The sequence below is a fragment of the Elephas maximus genome, chromosome 8 (assembly GCF_024166365.1).
Source record: "Elephas maximus indicus isolate mEleMax1 chromosome 8, mEleMax1 primary haplotype, whole genome shotgun sequence".
NCBI lineage: Eukaryota > Metazoa > Chordata > Mammalia > Proboscidea > Elephantidae > Elephas > Elephas maximus.
The window spans coordinates 57002007-57019161 of record NC_064826.1 but is presented as its reverse complement, the minus strand read 5'-3'; the positions used below and the strand labels follow the sequence as shown (position 1 = coordinate 57019161).

The 17155-nt window shown below is 37.3% G+C and overlaps 1 protein-coding gene across 2 annotated transcripts in view; it reads left to right on the top strand.

Annotated features, from left to right (window-relative positions):
• Positions 1-17155, top strand: part of ELAPOR2 (endosome-lysosome associated apoptosis and autophagy regulator family member 2) — a 180420-nt gene that overhangs the window by 131951 nt on the left and 31314 nt on the right. For both annotated transcript variants that reach the window (XM_049894242.1, XM_049894244.1), the window contains 6 exons: positions 4826-4916; positions 5512-5614; positions 10483-10620; positions 12701-12964; positions 14114-14287; positions 16511-16700. In XM_049894242.1, the coding sequence (XP_049750199.1) occupies positions 4826-4916; positions 5512-5614; positions 10483-10620; positions 12701-12964; positions 14114-14287; positions 16511-16700 (960 nt within the window). The remainder of the gene's footprint in view (positions 1-4825; positions 4917-5511; positions 5615-10482; positions 10621-12700; positions 12965-14113; positions 14288-16510; positions 16701-17155) is intronic.

Here is a 17155-nt window from a genome sequence, read left to right as displayed (position 1 = left end):
AACAAACCAAATCCGTTGCCGTCAAGTCGGTTCTGACTCATAGCAACCCTGTAGGACAGAATAGAACTGCCCCATAGGGTTTCCAAGGAGCAGTGGGTGGATACGAATTGCCGACCTTTTGGTTAGCAGCCTGAGCTCTTAACCACTGTGCCACCAGGGCCCCTCGCATGAGTATAGAGGTTGACAGATAATATGTCCTTGAATAATGCTTGTTAAACAGATAAGTAAAGGAGGGGAAGACAAAGCCTTAATTTATATTAAAGATTACAAAATATTCCTCTTTTTGACCAATAATTCCATTTCTAGGAACTTATCCTAAGGAAGAATAAAAAATGTAATAGTTTTTACCTGACTGTTAGGATTTATGTTCCTAAAAGCTCCTATAATTGAATTTTAAGTTGAGGAAGTTAAGGCCTATTGGAAAATAAGATTGGGTAGGCCAGGTTATCTAAATGACTCTGTGAAAGCAGTAATACGTGTGTGTATTCACTTACCTAGTAAATATCTGAAAGTTTTGTTTGATTTTTTTAGAGAGCTTAGTCTAATTCTAATAATACTTGATTTACCCACTTACTTGCTCATTCACTTAGAGACTATATTTTAAATTTTTGCTGATTTTCAGAAATACTCAATTATTAATTTAAAAATATGCATCTCTGCAATATGAGTATATGATGTATAAAAACCAAACAGTAATGTGAAAGGACAAAGACAGCAGATGTATATTTTTGTGACTGGGTGGTTCAGTACCAACCTTGTGAGGAACAGTGCTCCAGAGAACGCTGATTAAAGCAAAAGGCCTGGGAGCAGTGCATTTCATGAGACAGTCATCCATAGTCATGGAGTCAGAGCAGACGTGGTCATGGAGTCAGAGTGGACGTGTTCTAACTGACTTGGTATATGAGTTAGACTATATATATATGTATATATATAATTTTTTTTTTAGTCTGAATTTCATATGATTGCCCTGGAACTCATGCACTGGAATTCAAAATTGGAGACAAGTTACTGTATATTTATGAAGATGTTTGTTGAGCATTGTCTATTATAATAAAAAATTGAAATAATCAAAATATCCAGCAATTGGATCATTTTTGCAAAAGTTATGATATGCTAATTAGATGGAATATTATGCAGTCATTAAAAATGGCAGCTATATGCAAAACAATTTGGCAGTATATTTTAAGAATTTTGAATGTTCCCATCCTTCAGCTTACTAATTTCACTTCTGGAAAGGAATTCGTGCTCCGTGATTGTTAATATTAGTGTTATTTATAAGAGTGAATAATAGGAAGAAACAAACTAAATATTTAACAATGGAGGTATGATTAAATAAAATTACGATGTAACCATATGTTATTACAATCATTAAAATTAAATGTAGAAAGGATGTTTAAAGGAAAAGTGTTTTTTATATTAATAATGAGAAAAATCAGAAAGCAATACTAAATGAAGAAATCAGAAGACAGTAGATTATACAGTAAAACCTGAGATATATTTTTCAAAAATATGCAGTAGAAAAAGATTAAAAAGAAATACACCTAAAGGTTTGCAGTTCATTCCTGGGCTGGGGTGCTGGGAAGTATGAATTACTTCACTTTTAAATTTAGTTTTCTGTATTTTATGAGTAGTCCTGGTAGCACAGTGGTTAAGAGCTCAGCTCCTAACCAGAAGGTCAGCAGTTCAAATCTACTAGCCACTCCTTGGAAACCCTATGGGGCAGTTCTGCTCTGTCTCATAGGGTCACTATGTGTCGGAACTGAGTCAACAACAATGAGATTTTTGGTTTATGTTTTATAAATATTCCTCATGAACACACATTGCTCTCAAAATCAGAGTAAGCACAAAATATTGGTTTAAAAATATTTATCCATTTGTCCTAATAATTCCATCACTGAAATTTTTTTCTAGGGCAAGTGTGAACTACAGAAAAGCTTTACCAAACATAGCTTCACTGTAGTGTTATTTGTATTAGTTAAAACATAAAAACAATCTAAATGGTTCAAATAGATGTGTGGTCAACAGGCGGTAAGCCCTGTAGTGTAACTTGATAAATTGTGGGAATTAATTATGTCTATTTACACCAAAAAAAAAAAAAATCTTTTTTTATTTACACAGTGAAATATTAATTCAGTCATTAACATGGTGATGAAGTATTTAAAAATAAAACATGCTTATGCAATAACAATTTATAAAACTGTGATACAGAAGGTAATGTACAATAAGATCTCCAAAAACCACTGCCATCTATGAGTTGATTCCAGTCATAGTGACCCTGTAGGACAGAGCAGAACTGCCCTATAGGGTTTCTAAGGCTGTAATCTTTTCAGAAGTAGATTCCCACCTTTTCTCCCACAGTGGCTGGTGGGTTCAAACGGCCAACCTTTGAGTTAGCAGGTGAGCACTTAACCACTGAACCACTAGGGCTCCTTAATGAGATTGCAGTGATGCAAAAACATATATGCATTGAAAGATAGTGAAAACAAACACTTAACATCTTAACAGTGGTTATTTCTGAGTGATAAGATTATACATAATTTTCATTTTTAAATTTTTCTATAGCTTTCACACTTTTGTAATAAATACAAGTTTACTTTGTAAAAAAAAAATTCTTAAAATATAAAGTATAATTGGAAACAGGGAAAATGTAGAATTCACTCTAAGAAACAAAATTACATGTACTTTTTAAAAACTATGCATAAAGGACCAAAAAAAGAAGGGAATATATAAAAATAAAAGTAGATGTAAGGGTGTGAGATTAGAAGTAAGTTTTTTTTGGAATGAACATTTTCATTGACACACTTCTACAATGTTCTTATGATTGAGTATGGAGAAAATGACAACTAGGGCATGGCGATAGGCAGTATTTCCTAACTTAAGTATGCCACGCTTTCAGATCTCAGCTTTATGTCCTGTAGGTGTGCTGTCCAGGACGGTGGCCACATGTGGATATTGGCCACTTGAAATGTGGCATGTCCAAATTGAGATGAGCTGAAGGTGTAAAATGCACACTAGTATATTCAAAGGCTTAGTATGAAAAAGTAAAATACGTAATATTTAATATTGGTTGCATGTTGAAATGAGAATATCTTAGATAATTGGGTTATATATATTTAAATTAATTTTGCTTCTTTTTACTTTTTAATATGGCTATTAGAACTTTTAAAACAACACATGTGGTTCACATTTGTGGTTTACATGTTTCCCTTGGGCAGCTCTAGGCCATACCTTAAGGTACCATTAATACTAGCCCATCAGATTCCTTCAGGGTCATTGTCCTGCTCTTCTTGTCCAATTCATTATCTTGTGTGTCTTTTCCTTGTAGCTCACCTGTAACTGGCGATCTGGAGTTCCAAGTCTAAACCTGCAAAGCATGAATTCCTTTATTATCACCAGTGCCTGTCTTTGAACCTTATGGGAGATGTTCAAACTTGAGAAATGTTTGCTTCCTCCTGCAGAAGTATTGGTCCCCTCCAAACTTACCCCTTTACCATCCATCTACTCTTTTCTTCTCTTTGCCCTTTCCTGCTATCTCATCCCTCAGCTGGCATTTCTGAACACTAGGCAGGTGTTTTTAGAGGAACATTCTTAAAGTTCTCCCTTTTCTTGGTATAGAATTTCTCCGTGTGGGAATATCCCTCTCCTCCTTACCTCACCACAAGTTTGCAGTCTTTTCTCTAAACCTAAATGCTTCTCACATTACTTACACTGCAGTGAAGGGCCTGTTTTCCCCCTGGGTCGGACTTTGTTGTGGCTTCTCAGCACTTAGTATTTGGAGTTGGTACCTGCTTATCTCTTTTTACAACCACATGAACATTTAGACAGCAGAACAATCGGCATTTCTCTCAGAAGTAGATTAGTACACATTATTTTTAGACTACCTTGATTTATGTATATTCAGCATATCACCTTTCTATAAACTGCCGATTATAACATACCACAGGTTGCCAAATCACCGTTCTAGCACTCATAATAATCTCTTCCAAGGTCTCTCTCGGATACCTCCTTGAAATACCAGATGCTGACATGTTCTTTTGAAGACAGAAGTGTCAATGCTAAGACACTGCAGTTAATCACTAACCTTACTTGACAGTGTAGGAAAATGCTTCTCCTTTCCTCATTTTACTGCAGCTGCTTCAGCCTTTGGTATGTTGGCCGTTCCTGTGCAGAGGACAGACCTCACATAACCTGTGCACAGCTCTGCACCCCAAACTGTTGACAGTGCCTGTCTCTCATACTCTTCTGACTCCTTGAAGAGGGTACCCACCCAGAAGAGGGTAGACCCTGTCTTATCTTTCTATTCTCAGTGTCTAGTGTAGAGCTTACCACTCAATAAATGTTAGATGAATGAAAAAATAAGAGAACAAATGCATGAGCAGAGACTAACTAGGGAATAGCAATATAGCCAACTGTAGGAAAGAACTTTGGACCCTAAATCTTCTTTATTAAGTAACTTGAAGTTTTTCTTTCACACTGGTTACCTGAAGACTAAAATTTTCTGTCTCAATGTATTAGAATAGGTAAAGACCATATGTTTCAATTTTAAAAAAGTCATGGCTCATTATTATTTCTCTTATTAAATAACTTTTATGCAAAACAATGTATTATTTGGTTCCTCCTGGGGAATCATATGAACATCTTCACTGGTATCAAGGAGTCTAACTGCATGCAGTATGCAACTGAAACTTAAAAAAAGGGAATTCTTTTGGGGGTATTTCTAACTTTAAATATAAGTACTGATGCTTCTTTTTGACCTTATTTGAAAGCATTGTTAGAAAACATTAATGGGGTTTTTATGAGTAAAAATGACTTTTATCACTTCCAGGTTGGGAGGTGGCTGGAGATCATATCCAGAGTGGGGCTGGAGGCTCAGATAATGACTACCTGATCTTAAACTTGCATATCCCAGGATTTAAGTAAGGAAATGAATTCTGATTCTCTTCTGTAAGAATCCTCACACCTGTTTCCCATAAAAATAATTGAAATAGGATTGCCATCATAAAATTGTTAATATAAGGAACTCAGCAAATAAACTGTCATAGGGTAGTGTATTCTATTTAAGACTATCTGGAGATTCAGGGATTGAGAAACTATGTTCTGTATTACTTGGATGACACTGAAAAATTTTAATAATATTCGAATGCTACAATAACCATGATTCTTGGATGCTTAAGAGAAGTCATAGTCCAGGTTGTTCGCAGGAGTCTCTTTTAGTGTGTTTATTTATTTTTCTCAGTGCTGCACATGAAATAGAATGTTACAAATTCTTTAGTCCCGTTTTGCTTTAGTTTCCCATATTTGAAATTTTCCAGCAAGAGTCTTTTCTCATTTTTATTCTTTTGCTTTAGCTTGGGCATGCAGAGATTAAGTGAGGAAGGAGGTGTGGTGGGGGAAGAGATTAGAGGAAGAGAAGAGTGTAGTTTTTAGCTTAATGAAAAAAAGTAGGTTAATTTTGCTCCAAATTGTATTCTGAATATATTATAAATATTGCTGTTCTTCTATGTTAAATAGACCACCAACATCTATGACTGGAGCCACAGGTTCTGAACTAGGAAGAATAACCTTTGTCTTTGAGACCCTTTGTTCAGCTGACTGTGTTCTGTACTTCATGGTGGTAAGTGGAGGGGTGGTTTCAGAAGCTTAGCATTCTCTTTCAACTGTGAATTTTTTTTAGCTATGCAAGTTGCAATAAGGGTCCTGTTTTTCTTGTCATTCTTGGGGCCTTCCAAAAACATTTAAGAATGTGTAGAGAAGTCACTAATAATTGTGCAATAAAGTCCACAAAGAAAGGAACTCTGGTAGGTGTGCTCATACCTCAAGGGCAGGACTGAACGAGGGGGCCAGGCAACTCACAGAGGCAGGGATTATTAATTTGGTAGAAAATTCCTTTAAAAAAAGTATGTCACCAGCAGAATGAAAATTCTCCCTTAATTAACCATTCAGCAACTGAAACTATTAAAAAAAAATAGGTAGGGGAAAAGGTAGATTAATAAATGAGGGCAGAAAATGAAGGCGGTGTAGCGCTTTGGGGAGAAAGCAAACTCTTCTGTGTTAAATGTAATAAATTTAGGTAAAGGACTTTACTAAGTACACGTTGTAACCTCACCTTTGTTTTACTTACTAGATATCATATAAATCTCAACTATGAGCTTGAGAAAAATTTACTAAGACCTTATGTGGGCATTAGTAGGTTGTAGGCTAAAATATTAGCACTACAAGTAAGTATTGACACAAATATGCGTTGTTTTTGTTTTTTTCTCCAATGATCCTTTAGTAGCTAGTCAACAGTCCTTCCTTCATGAGGTAGAAGATGTCTGGAGATTGAAATATTTGTTTATGATTACTAATAGCTTCTATGGAGGCAGGCTGTTTTGTTCTGAAAAAATTTAACTTTGTAGCTGTAAGAGATCATAAATAATTTTCAACACATCTATCTCTTTTACTGAAAATAGCCAGTAAGTTCAGTTCTCCCAATTCTGCCTCCTTATTTCTTGAATCTGTTAGTGCCTCTTCACACTCGGGGCAGTTGCTCAAATGCCGACCCCTGTTATCTTCAAAAGAGCCCTGCTGGCATAGTGGTTAAGTGTTTGGCTGCTAACCGAAAGGTTGATGGTTCTAACCCACCAGCTGCTCTGCAGGAGAAAATGTGGCAGTCTGCTTCCGTAAAGATTACAGCCTTGGAAAACCTGTGGGGTAGGTCTACTCTGTCCTATAGGGTCACTATGAATTGGAATCAACTCATTGGCAATAGGTTTGGTTTTTTTGTTGTTGTTATCTGTCAAATGGACTATTCAGTAATCTATTCATTTTTCTCATCTCCACTCTCTCACTGTGTTGCTGTCAAAATTATCCCAACTTACAAAGTTGTCAAAGCAATAGCAGCGGCATCAACAACAAATCCACCCCCTTACCCTTGCTGTTTTTATTTTTTTTTTACCTACAGCAAAAAACAATCCAAACTTATCTGCTGCCGAGCCAATTCTGACGCATAGCCACCTTATAGGGCAGAGTAGAACTGCCCCATACAGTTTCTAAGGAGCAACTGGTGGATTTGAACTAACATCCTTTTGGTTAGCAGTCAAATGGTTAGCCACTGCACCACCAGGGCTCTGTAGTGGTTCTCGAAGTGTGGTTCCAGGACCATCATCACCTGGGAATTGCTAGAAATGCAAGTTTTCAGGGCCTACCCTCATCTTACTGAATCAGAAACTCTGGGAAGGGACCTAGCAATCTGTATTTTAGCAAGCCTTAGGAGTCATTCATTCTGATACACGCTAAAGTTTAAGAACCACTAACCTGTAGAATATACTTCAAATTCCTTAGCATGGCATCTGTATTTTTTTTTTTTTTTTGCATTCTTTTCCCAGCCTCTGTTATCAAAATGGAAAACACTGGTGGTGTAGTGGTTAAGTGCTACAGCTGCTAACCAAAAGGTCAGCAGTTCAAAGCCACCAGGCACTCCTTGAAAACCCTATGGGGTAGTTCTACTCTGTCCTATAGGGTCGCTATGAGTCGGATTTGACTCGATGGCAACGGGTGTGGTTTTGGTTTGGATTATCAAACCTTCTCACTCTTCGCTTGTGAATTTGTTAGTGTTAGTGGAACACCATGTATATTTTTATTTCCTGTGCCTCGACACTGTAAGCTAAAATGAAATTTTTCTTTGTGCTCTTTTGTCAAAACAAAACAAAAACCTACTGCCCTTGAGTTGATTTCAACTCATAGTGTTATTGCAAATCGTGGGTTCGAGCCACCTGCCGCAAAGCCAATACTAAGACAGGAGGAGGTAAGCAGTAAGAGAGCTTTATTGAATACCTGTATTCAAGAGACCAAACCAAAACCAAACCCACTGCCATCGAGTCGATTCTGACTCATAGCGACCCTATCGGACAGAGTAGAACTGCCCCATGGAGTTTCCAAGGAGTGCCTGGCAGATTTGAACTGCCGACCTCTTGGTTAGCAGCCGTAGCACTTAACCACTATACCACCAGGGTTTCCATTCAAGAGACAGAGGGGGTTAAATTTCTCCCAAATTCAGTCTAATTCTAAAGAGCTAGCGGGAGAGTTTTATAGGGGGAAGATCAGGGTTACCTAATGTTTTGATCACGCAGTCCACAGATGGTCTTATACGTCATGAAACAACTACAAGAAACTCTTTATTAAACCAAAGATATGCATGTGAGACATCTGGACTCTAATCAGTGTGTTTGTAACAGGCTAAAAACACTCACCTAAGAATCTCTTGCCTAGTGGAACTGTCCTGCCAAGTCCACTCTGGCTGAGATAGGGAGCAAGAAAGAAAGCTATAGATTAAAAATGTCAGGCATCTTTTCTAGCTGCCATCTTCTAGGCTGAAGGCCATTTCTCAAGAGAACAAAGAAGAGAAGAGAGACCAAAGAGAGCTCCGCAACACTTTGGATGAGACCGGTGCAGCTGGTGCAATAAAAAAAAGTTTTTAGAGATTACTTAGAGCATCATTATGGCGTTAGTTATGTCAAGCTCTCCATCACCCATTGTGAATAGGAGAAAACATGTTGTAAGGTATTAGGGTGTTTGTTAAGAGTGGGAACAGACTGCTCAGCCATATCTTAAACAGAACCTGTACCTTTTTCTAAAGACTAGAGATTAATCACAGCTTATACAGTTATACTAAAACGAACAAGAAAATATATTCCCTCTACTTTAATATTAAAACACTGGAGAAAAACTATTTTCTCTACTTCAATAGTGACCCTATAAGACAGAGGAGAACTGCCCCAGAGGGTTTCCAAGGCTGTAAATCTTCACAGAAGCAGACCACTACATCTTTCTCCTGTGCAGTGGCTGATGGGTTCAAACCACTGACCTTTCGGTTAGCAGCTGAGCACTTCAACCACTGCGCCACCAGGGCTCCTCTGATGAAGTCCCAGTCATACTTAAAAGCTAGCTTAAATTCTACCTCTCTTGGGGGGCTTTCTCTTACTTCTCTAAGTAAACATTCTCTCCAGTGTGCTCCTAAAACCTTTTAAGAAAATCTACCTTAATTATGAGAATTTATATTGTCTCTCACTTGACTAGACTCTCCTGAAGGTAGAGGTCAGATGTTACTTATTTTGTAAATCAATCCCAGAGTTTTAAAGATCCCTGGGTAGCAGAATCTGCTAATTTTTCTTTCCTCTTTTGTGTGATTTGGTTTCCTCTCGGGATTTTTTTGGAGATATCAAATTAAATATCATATGAAAATACTTGGAAAATCATTTAGTGCTTTACAAATGTAATGTGGTCTTGTTGTTGGCTGCCTTTGAGTAGATTCTGACTCATGGTGACCACGTGTGTGCAAAGCGGAACTGTTCCGTAGGGTTTTTATGTGACCTTTCAAAAGCACATAACCAGACCTGTTTTTCAAGGCACCCCTGCTAGGGTCCCAACTGCCAGCCTTTTAGCTAACAGCTCAAGCGCTTAGCCCTTTGCACCACAGAGGGATCTAAGGTAGTAGTATTTGCCCATTTATTATGACCCTGAAAGATGGTTCAATGAAACAATATCACTACCCTACAAACTCCTTCTTAGAAACGGGTGTGTTGATTTGGTTGTTTGGTAATGTGGAGATTTCTGTAACATGACAAAAGTATATTTTGTAATTCCAAGAATACATATATTCCACGAATATTTGGGTGTTTGCCAGCATCCAAAATAACTAACTGAAAACCTACCCAAGATTCTAAGTAATTTATCAAGTTTTCTGCAAGGAACACTGATTGTAAAATTCAGGACTAATATTGGTTTGTACTTAAATAAATTCAGTGCTCATTACATTATTTGGTTGACTTCTTGTATTTGCTTTTTAGCCATGTTAATGAAAACATGGTTTGGATTTTCACAAATTTGAATGATTATTCTAAATCTTGAATTTAGCTTCAGGAAATTAGAAATAAAATATTACACACATTAAACCTTTTGAAATTCAAGTATATGCAAGAGAATATTTCACAAGTATGATAACTGTACATAAAGTAGCGTCCTGGTTAACCTGCATGTGGGTAAGCCTGGAAGTTGCAGGTAGAATTAATTCGGGGGAACTTATGATTCCAATGCAAAAGCCGCCCATCAGAACCTTTCAAGGAAAAAAATAAAATTGGAAAGCCTTTCCATTCTCTTAGGATCCTAGTTTACGGTGAAAAGCTTGAGGAATTATATTTCTCCTTCTACATTTCCCCTTTTGTGCTAGAGGCACAATAAAAACCTTGAGCACACTTCAAATTTCTGTCAAGTTACATTGACAATGTGATTGATATATTTTCAGTTCTAAATGAGTAAGGTGCTTGTGCAGACTTGAAGGGAAGTGTTGGGAGTTCTAGAGTTAACATGCTCTCCAGAGAAATTGTCATGAGCTCTGCAGGATTTACTATGTAAATAAAAAAACACATTTTTTAATGTATGTACATTTATATTTATACTTAGTTTGTGCTTTATTTGTACATGTATTTTTTCACTGTGTTATAGGATATTAATAGAAAAAGTACCAACGTGGTGGAATCATGGGGTGGAACCAAAGAAAAACAAGCTTACACCCACATCATCTTCAAGAATGCAACATTTACATTCACGTGGGCATTCCAGAGAACTAATCAGGGTCAAGATGTAAGTGGCACTTTTTTTTTAAACACAGAAGTGATGCCCCCCTGGTGGATATGCATGGAAAGTGATCAGTCAAGCCTATCTGAGGAAAAAACTTAGCTTTTTATTTATGTGAAATCAATCACTTGGTTATAGAGTGAATTGATATAGGAATGGTAAACGTTTTGTTTTTTTGAGGGAAGGAATGTATGGAATGGAATAACACTGTGTGTTTGAGTTGTTCTGAGCTCTAACCAAATGTAGCATAAAAGAAATATTGTTATTTAAAGTTTGTTTTATTTTTAGAGCTTTCTGAGGCTTTGAAAAAGCTAGCACCTTTCTTCATCTGAATGAGCTTACATTTGTCTGGAACCCATCAACTGGTGTTATTTCATTTCTGTAATGTCTCCTTTTGCAGCCGGGAGAACCTGTGTGCACACAATTGGGTTAAAACACAGATAGACGCTCACTCTCCTTTCCTCAGGCCTCCCCTAAGCAAATTCCACTGTGCATTTTAAAGGTAGCAGGGCTGTTATTTTCTTGGTACAGCTACTTGTGGATCTCCATAGAACTGGCCTTTTCAAGATTCCAAAAAAATAAAAACACTTGTTCAGACACTGCCTTAACGCTGTGGTGGCAATGTAGAACATTTCTTTTCTCTTTAGGATCTCACTGGGGAGCCCTTTCCCCAGATTTTATTTGACTCCAATTGTTCTTTCGGAGCATCCAGATTACCTTCACGTGGTTCATGAATATGCTATGAAACTCTATTTTTTCCCTCCCTTCCTTCTGTTTTTTCCCAGGACAACAAAAAGTATTACATAGTCTGGGGTAACTCTACTGTGTACAAATTAGAATAGAATGATATCCATTGCTTGATGAAAATCAATCATTTAATTGACCAAGTCACAGGAAGGAAAAGTATAAGACCCAAATTCTTTCTCTCTATATTCTGTATCCTTTCAGTAGAAATCATTGTATGTTTGATATGAAAAGTACTGGAGAGAGAAAGGAAGGCCCAAAGAAGTAGTTTGAGTGTATCAGTATTATGCAGTTAGTGTTTGTGGGAGGATCAGAGTCCGAGTCGTCCAAGACTTTCTAATCTCTAGGCCAAGGCTCTTTGCACAAAGGCTCTGTCAGCTTCTTATCGTATCATTAGATTTAGGCTTATATCTGAATAAACAATGATGAGAGCTAAAGTTCCTTCTCTATTAAACCACACCTGTTTGTCTTAGTTATCTAGTGCTGCTGTGACAGAAATACCACTAGTAGGTGGGTTTAACAAACAGAAATTTATTTTCTCACAGCTTAGGAGGTTAAAAGTCCGAATTCAGGGTGCCGGCTTTAGGGGAAGGCTCTCTTTCTCTGTTGGCTGTGGAGGAAGGTCCTTGTGACTTCTTTGCTTCTGTTCCTGGGCATTATTCATGTGGCTTGGCATGTCTTTTCCCAGTCTCTCCTCTGCTCTCTTGTTTAATCACTTTTGTATTTCAAAAGAGATTGACTCAAGGTATACCCTACACTAATCCTGCCGTATTACTATGACAAAGACAACCCATTCCCACACGGGGTTATAACCACAGGCATACCCAACCCAGTGCTGTCAAGTCGATTCCGACTCATAGCGACCCTATAGGACAGAGTAGAACTGCCCCATAGCGTTTCCAGGGAGAGCCTGGCAGATTCGAACTGCCAGCCCTTTGGTTAGCAGCCGTAGCACTTAACCAGTACGCCACCAGGGATTCCACCACAGGCATAGAGGTTAGTATTTTGAACACATATTTTTGAGTGACACAACTCAGTCCGTAACACTGTTCTTCTACACAAAGTCTGTTGATATGCCTGAGTTTATATCAATTATGACATATCTCAAGGTAATTGTGGCAAAACTGGAACTCCATTACTGTGGAAATTAGCTTCTAGTGTCAAGATTTAAGGTTTTTTTTTTTTTTTACAAGAACTGAATAGGAATGGTATTGATTGTCAGTTACAAACTGTTACGTTGGAACACTCTGCTTAGTTATATTGGTGATGTCAGCATAAAAAAAAAATCTAGTTATGCAACTAAACCTCAAGCAGAAGTCATTACTTTCTGCTCTCTTTTTAGAATAGACGGTTCATCAATGACATGGTGAAGATTTATTCTATTACAACCACTAATGCAGTTGATGGGGTGGCGTCCTCATGCCGTGCCTGTGCCCTCGGTTCTGAACAGTCAGGCTCATCGTGTGTCCCCTGCCCCCCAGGCCACTACATTGAGAAAGAAACCAACCAGTGCAAGGAGTGTCCACCTGACACCTACCTGTCCATACATCAGGTCTATGGCAAGGAGGCTTGTATTCCATGTGGGCCTGGGAGTAAAAGCACTCAGGTAAGTGAGTCTGCATATCAGTTATCCCCATGAAAGCACATTTTAATAGAGAAACTGAAGAACCCCTTAATATTTCTTCAGAAGATATGAAGCTGTTATTTATGTTAAAAAGTGGCTCTTTTATTCCCTTCTCTGCCTTCTCTCCTCTCACATCATTGCATATTTAATGTGTACCAGCCAAATGCTAGTTACTGGGGACATAGAATATTAAGAAAAGCCCCCAAGTAAGAATGCATACCAAAAATGGGAAAACTGATTTCTTGTGTATTCTGTTAAGGTAGAGCAAGTAAACTATCTGTATAGGCTGGTGTAGGATCATCTGGAGAGTAGCAAGTACATCTTAAAATTTTTAAGGGCAAAGATTGATTCTGTATTAAGGGTTAAAGAGAAACAGTGGTTTTATTATCTATTTAAACTAGCATAACAGGGAAGTTCGACAATTTTTTTTCTCTTATTGTGCTTTAAGTGAAAGTTTACAGCTCAAGTTAGTTTCTCATACAAAAATTTATGCACACATTGTTATGTGACCTAGTTGCTCTCCCTGTAATATGTCAGCACACTCCCCCTTTTCACCCTGGATTTCCCACGTCCATTCAACCAGCTCCTGTCCCTTTTCTGTGTTCTTATCTTACCTCCAAGCAGGAGCTGCCCATTTAGTCTCATGTATCTACTTGAACTTTTTTTTTTTTTTATCTACTTGAACTAAGAAGCACATTCTTCATGAGCATCAATTTATGTCTTATAGTCCAGTCTAATCTTTGTCTGAAGAGTTGGCTTTGGGAATGGTTTTAGTTCTGGGCTAAGAGAGAGTCCAGGGGCCATGTCGTCTGGGGTCTCTCCATTCTCAGTCAGACCATTAAGTCTGATCTTTTTACCAGATTTTGACTATCTCTTACTTTGGGTTTTAACAAGAAACCAATCTTAGAATAATGTAACTGTGACTTTGAAAATACTGTGAATCTTTTGAACTTTGTCAAGAAAGATCTAGTTAGAATTTAGGACTTCTCTATATTGATGTGAAGATATAACCAAAACGAAAGTACCGAAATGGCTTTTAAACCTAGAACTTAGTTTTGAAACCCATTTGCAGTAGCAGCTAATACTTTCCTGCCGTATTGTTTTTTTGCATTTCTTCATCTTTGATCAAAGGACCATTCAGTTTGCTACAGTGACTGCTTTTTCTACCATGAGAAAGAAAACCAGAGTTTGCACTATGACTTTAGCAACCTCAGCAGTGTTGGCTCATTAATGAATGGCCCCAGCTTCACCTCTAAAGGAACAAAATACTATCATTTCTTCAATATCAGTTTATGTGGGCATGAGGTGAGTTCTGGCTATCAAGGTGAGATGAAGCTATTTTTCAACTTTGATCGATATCTTCTTGTCTTGATGGACCAATAAAGTCTCTTTGGAAAGTAACAGTTAAGTGTCAGATACTGAGCTTTGATTGCTTAAATTCTCTGTTGCCTTCTACTATGTTGGCATTTTTCTCCACCAGGAGCAACGTTGTCTTATTCTCAGTCCATCCAAGCACTTATCAGATAGTTGAACTCCAAAGCTTACTGCCACAGTGTAAGTGCTTTAAGGATCTTTCATTTTTGTAAAAGTGGGTTAACCTTGTCAATCCCAGCTAATTTTTAGGCAGACAGCTATGGTTTCAGAAAGTTTTATTGTGGTGTATATTGTAAATTTGTTAAAAAAAAAAAGACTTCCAAGAAGAAGTTTGTCCAAAAATAAAAAGGAGGTACACAGGTGACAAATGTCATTTCATTAGGTAAGCCTCTGTTAATAAAACACTAAGCCATAGAATTTTATTTTATTTGGGAAGAGTTGGAACCTTAATTGATACTGGTAATGAGGAGAGTCAGAGGACCTTATGCACAAAATTTTAATAAGCATATGAGAATGAGGTCGAGGAGTGCATATATACCCTTAGTAAGGATGAGAATAAAATAAGGCATTTCCTCCATATCACTTTCCATATTGACTCCTATACTTCCAATTGTCTTATGAGATGCTGTGCCAAACTTTGTGCAAAGGAAATGTAAACAGATCTAATGATGACAGAAGTTTTCAAGCAAAAAGATCTATAAATTTTACATAGTCTGACATTTGTCCTGCCCCAATATTACATGATTAACACATTCACTTGGTTGATCAGTTACTTAGTTTAATCAACAAGGTAATAAATATTGAATATCTGTTCTGTGCCCAATAGTGTGTGAAGCAGTGAATATGATTAATTCTATTATAAATTACACTTCTGACTCTTGTTCCTATATTACCAATGTCTCTTCTTCTGTCTTCTTTACTCTCCCCTTCTCTCTTCCTTCTCTTTCCTTCCTTTCTCTTCATTTTAGTCTCTGCTCTTTTTCTCTCTCTTAATACTTTCCCTCTGCTCTTTCTCATAATTTCTGTGTTCTTGGCTTCAACATTTTATTTTCAGCTTAGCGAAAGTATATTGTGCTTGTATTGAAAGCCTGGTGGAGAGGGCAGAATTTTATAGGTTAGGATTGCTAGACACATTAAGAAAAAGAAATCTCGATTTCTCCAATCTGTGCAATTTCTGTATCTAAGACCAATAAAATAGTGTTCCTATTTTCTTTTTACATTTCTTTATAGCATCATTAAGATAGGCTTAGTTTGTGGTAGGACTGCAATATATTTAAACATCATACTATATGTAAACTGGGAGTCCCTGGGTGGCACTAACCAAAAAGTTGATGATTCAAGCCCACCAGTGGTGCCTCAGAAGAAAAACCTCGCAATCTGATTTTAAAAGGTCACGGCCTTGAAAACTCTATAGAACACAGTTCTACTCTGGCAGACATGGGGTGACCATGAGTCTGAATCAACTTGATGACAGTTAACAACTTATTTAAACAGTCTTCCAATTTTTTATAAATTATACCTTCCAACCACCTTGCAAATGATTTAAAAAGTAACCCCTGTGTTCCTGTCAACATATTGTGTAGTTGAGCAGATACACATGATCATTGAATTTAAGAGTAGGTGAATAAAGAAACTTTCAGTGACCAACTGTGTAGAACTCAGATGTTATCCTAGGATTTTACTACAATATGAATTTTATGTTTTCTTCTTCAGACTTCAAATTACCATTCTGCTACATGTAGATCTGTAAAGGAGAAGGAAGAGCAATTTTTTTTCCTTGGCATTAAAACCTTCATCAGCAGTTTGCTGGTCTCTTTGTATGCATTGTTGTCCTTGAGTTGATGGTTTCATAAAAAAATTATTTCCCTAAGTTAGATGGCTTTCATTCAGCACAACTGATGCTCGTGGAGGGAGGACTAGTGTAGCCTTGAATTACCCTATTAATTTTAATGCAGTGGCTCTCAACTCTGGTGAACATTGAAATTGTCTGGGAAAGCCTTTTATAATTACTGGTACCTGGATGCCACATCAGACCAATGAAATCAGAATCTCTGGAATGAGGAGAGAGCCACTGTTCTACTAGAATTACTAGCTAGTGGAGATTTAGAGAGTGACCTCCAATAAAACCTCTCCTTTATGACTTTGTTTTCCTAGGGGAAGAAGATGGCTGTCTGTACCAACAACATAACAGACTTTACAGTAAAGGAAATGGTAGGAAAGTCAGACGATGACACAAATTTAGTAGGGGCATTTGTATGCCAGTCAACGATTATTCCTTCTGAAAGTAAGGGTTTCCGAGCAGCCTTATCATCACAATCCATCATTTTGGCAGATACATTTTTAGGTAAGCTTCTCTTGGTTAATATATGCATGCATATATGCATATTCATTTATTCAGAAATCTGTTGCTGTTAAATTGTCATCACATTGGTTATTATCACAGATGATTAAGACCCACAGGTGATTCTAAATCATGGCTTTGTAATGTGACTAGAAAGGCCCCTGCAACTGGGGTCTATTAATGAATCTCAGTGAGTATAAGAAGCTTCTGAATTTACATATTAATTCATGTGATATGATATTTTTAAAAGAGGGGATCTATGTCTTTGATCAGATTCTCTAGGAATTTAAGAAACAAAATAGTTTTAAAAACCCAAACTAAACAAACAAACAAAACAGTAAACAAACACAATCTAAACTTAAATCGTAATTTCTGACACCAGTTTTCATCATTTTTTCTCATACCAGAAGTAAGCTGGTGAGAAGTAGCCAAGTTGAGGGTGCAGTGTTTTATTCCCC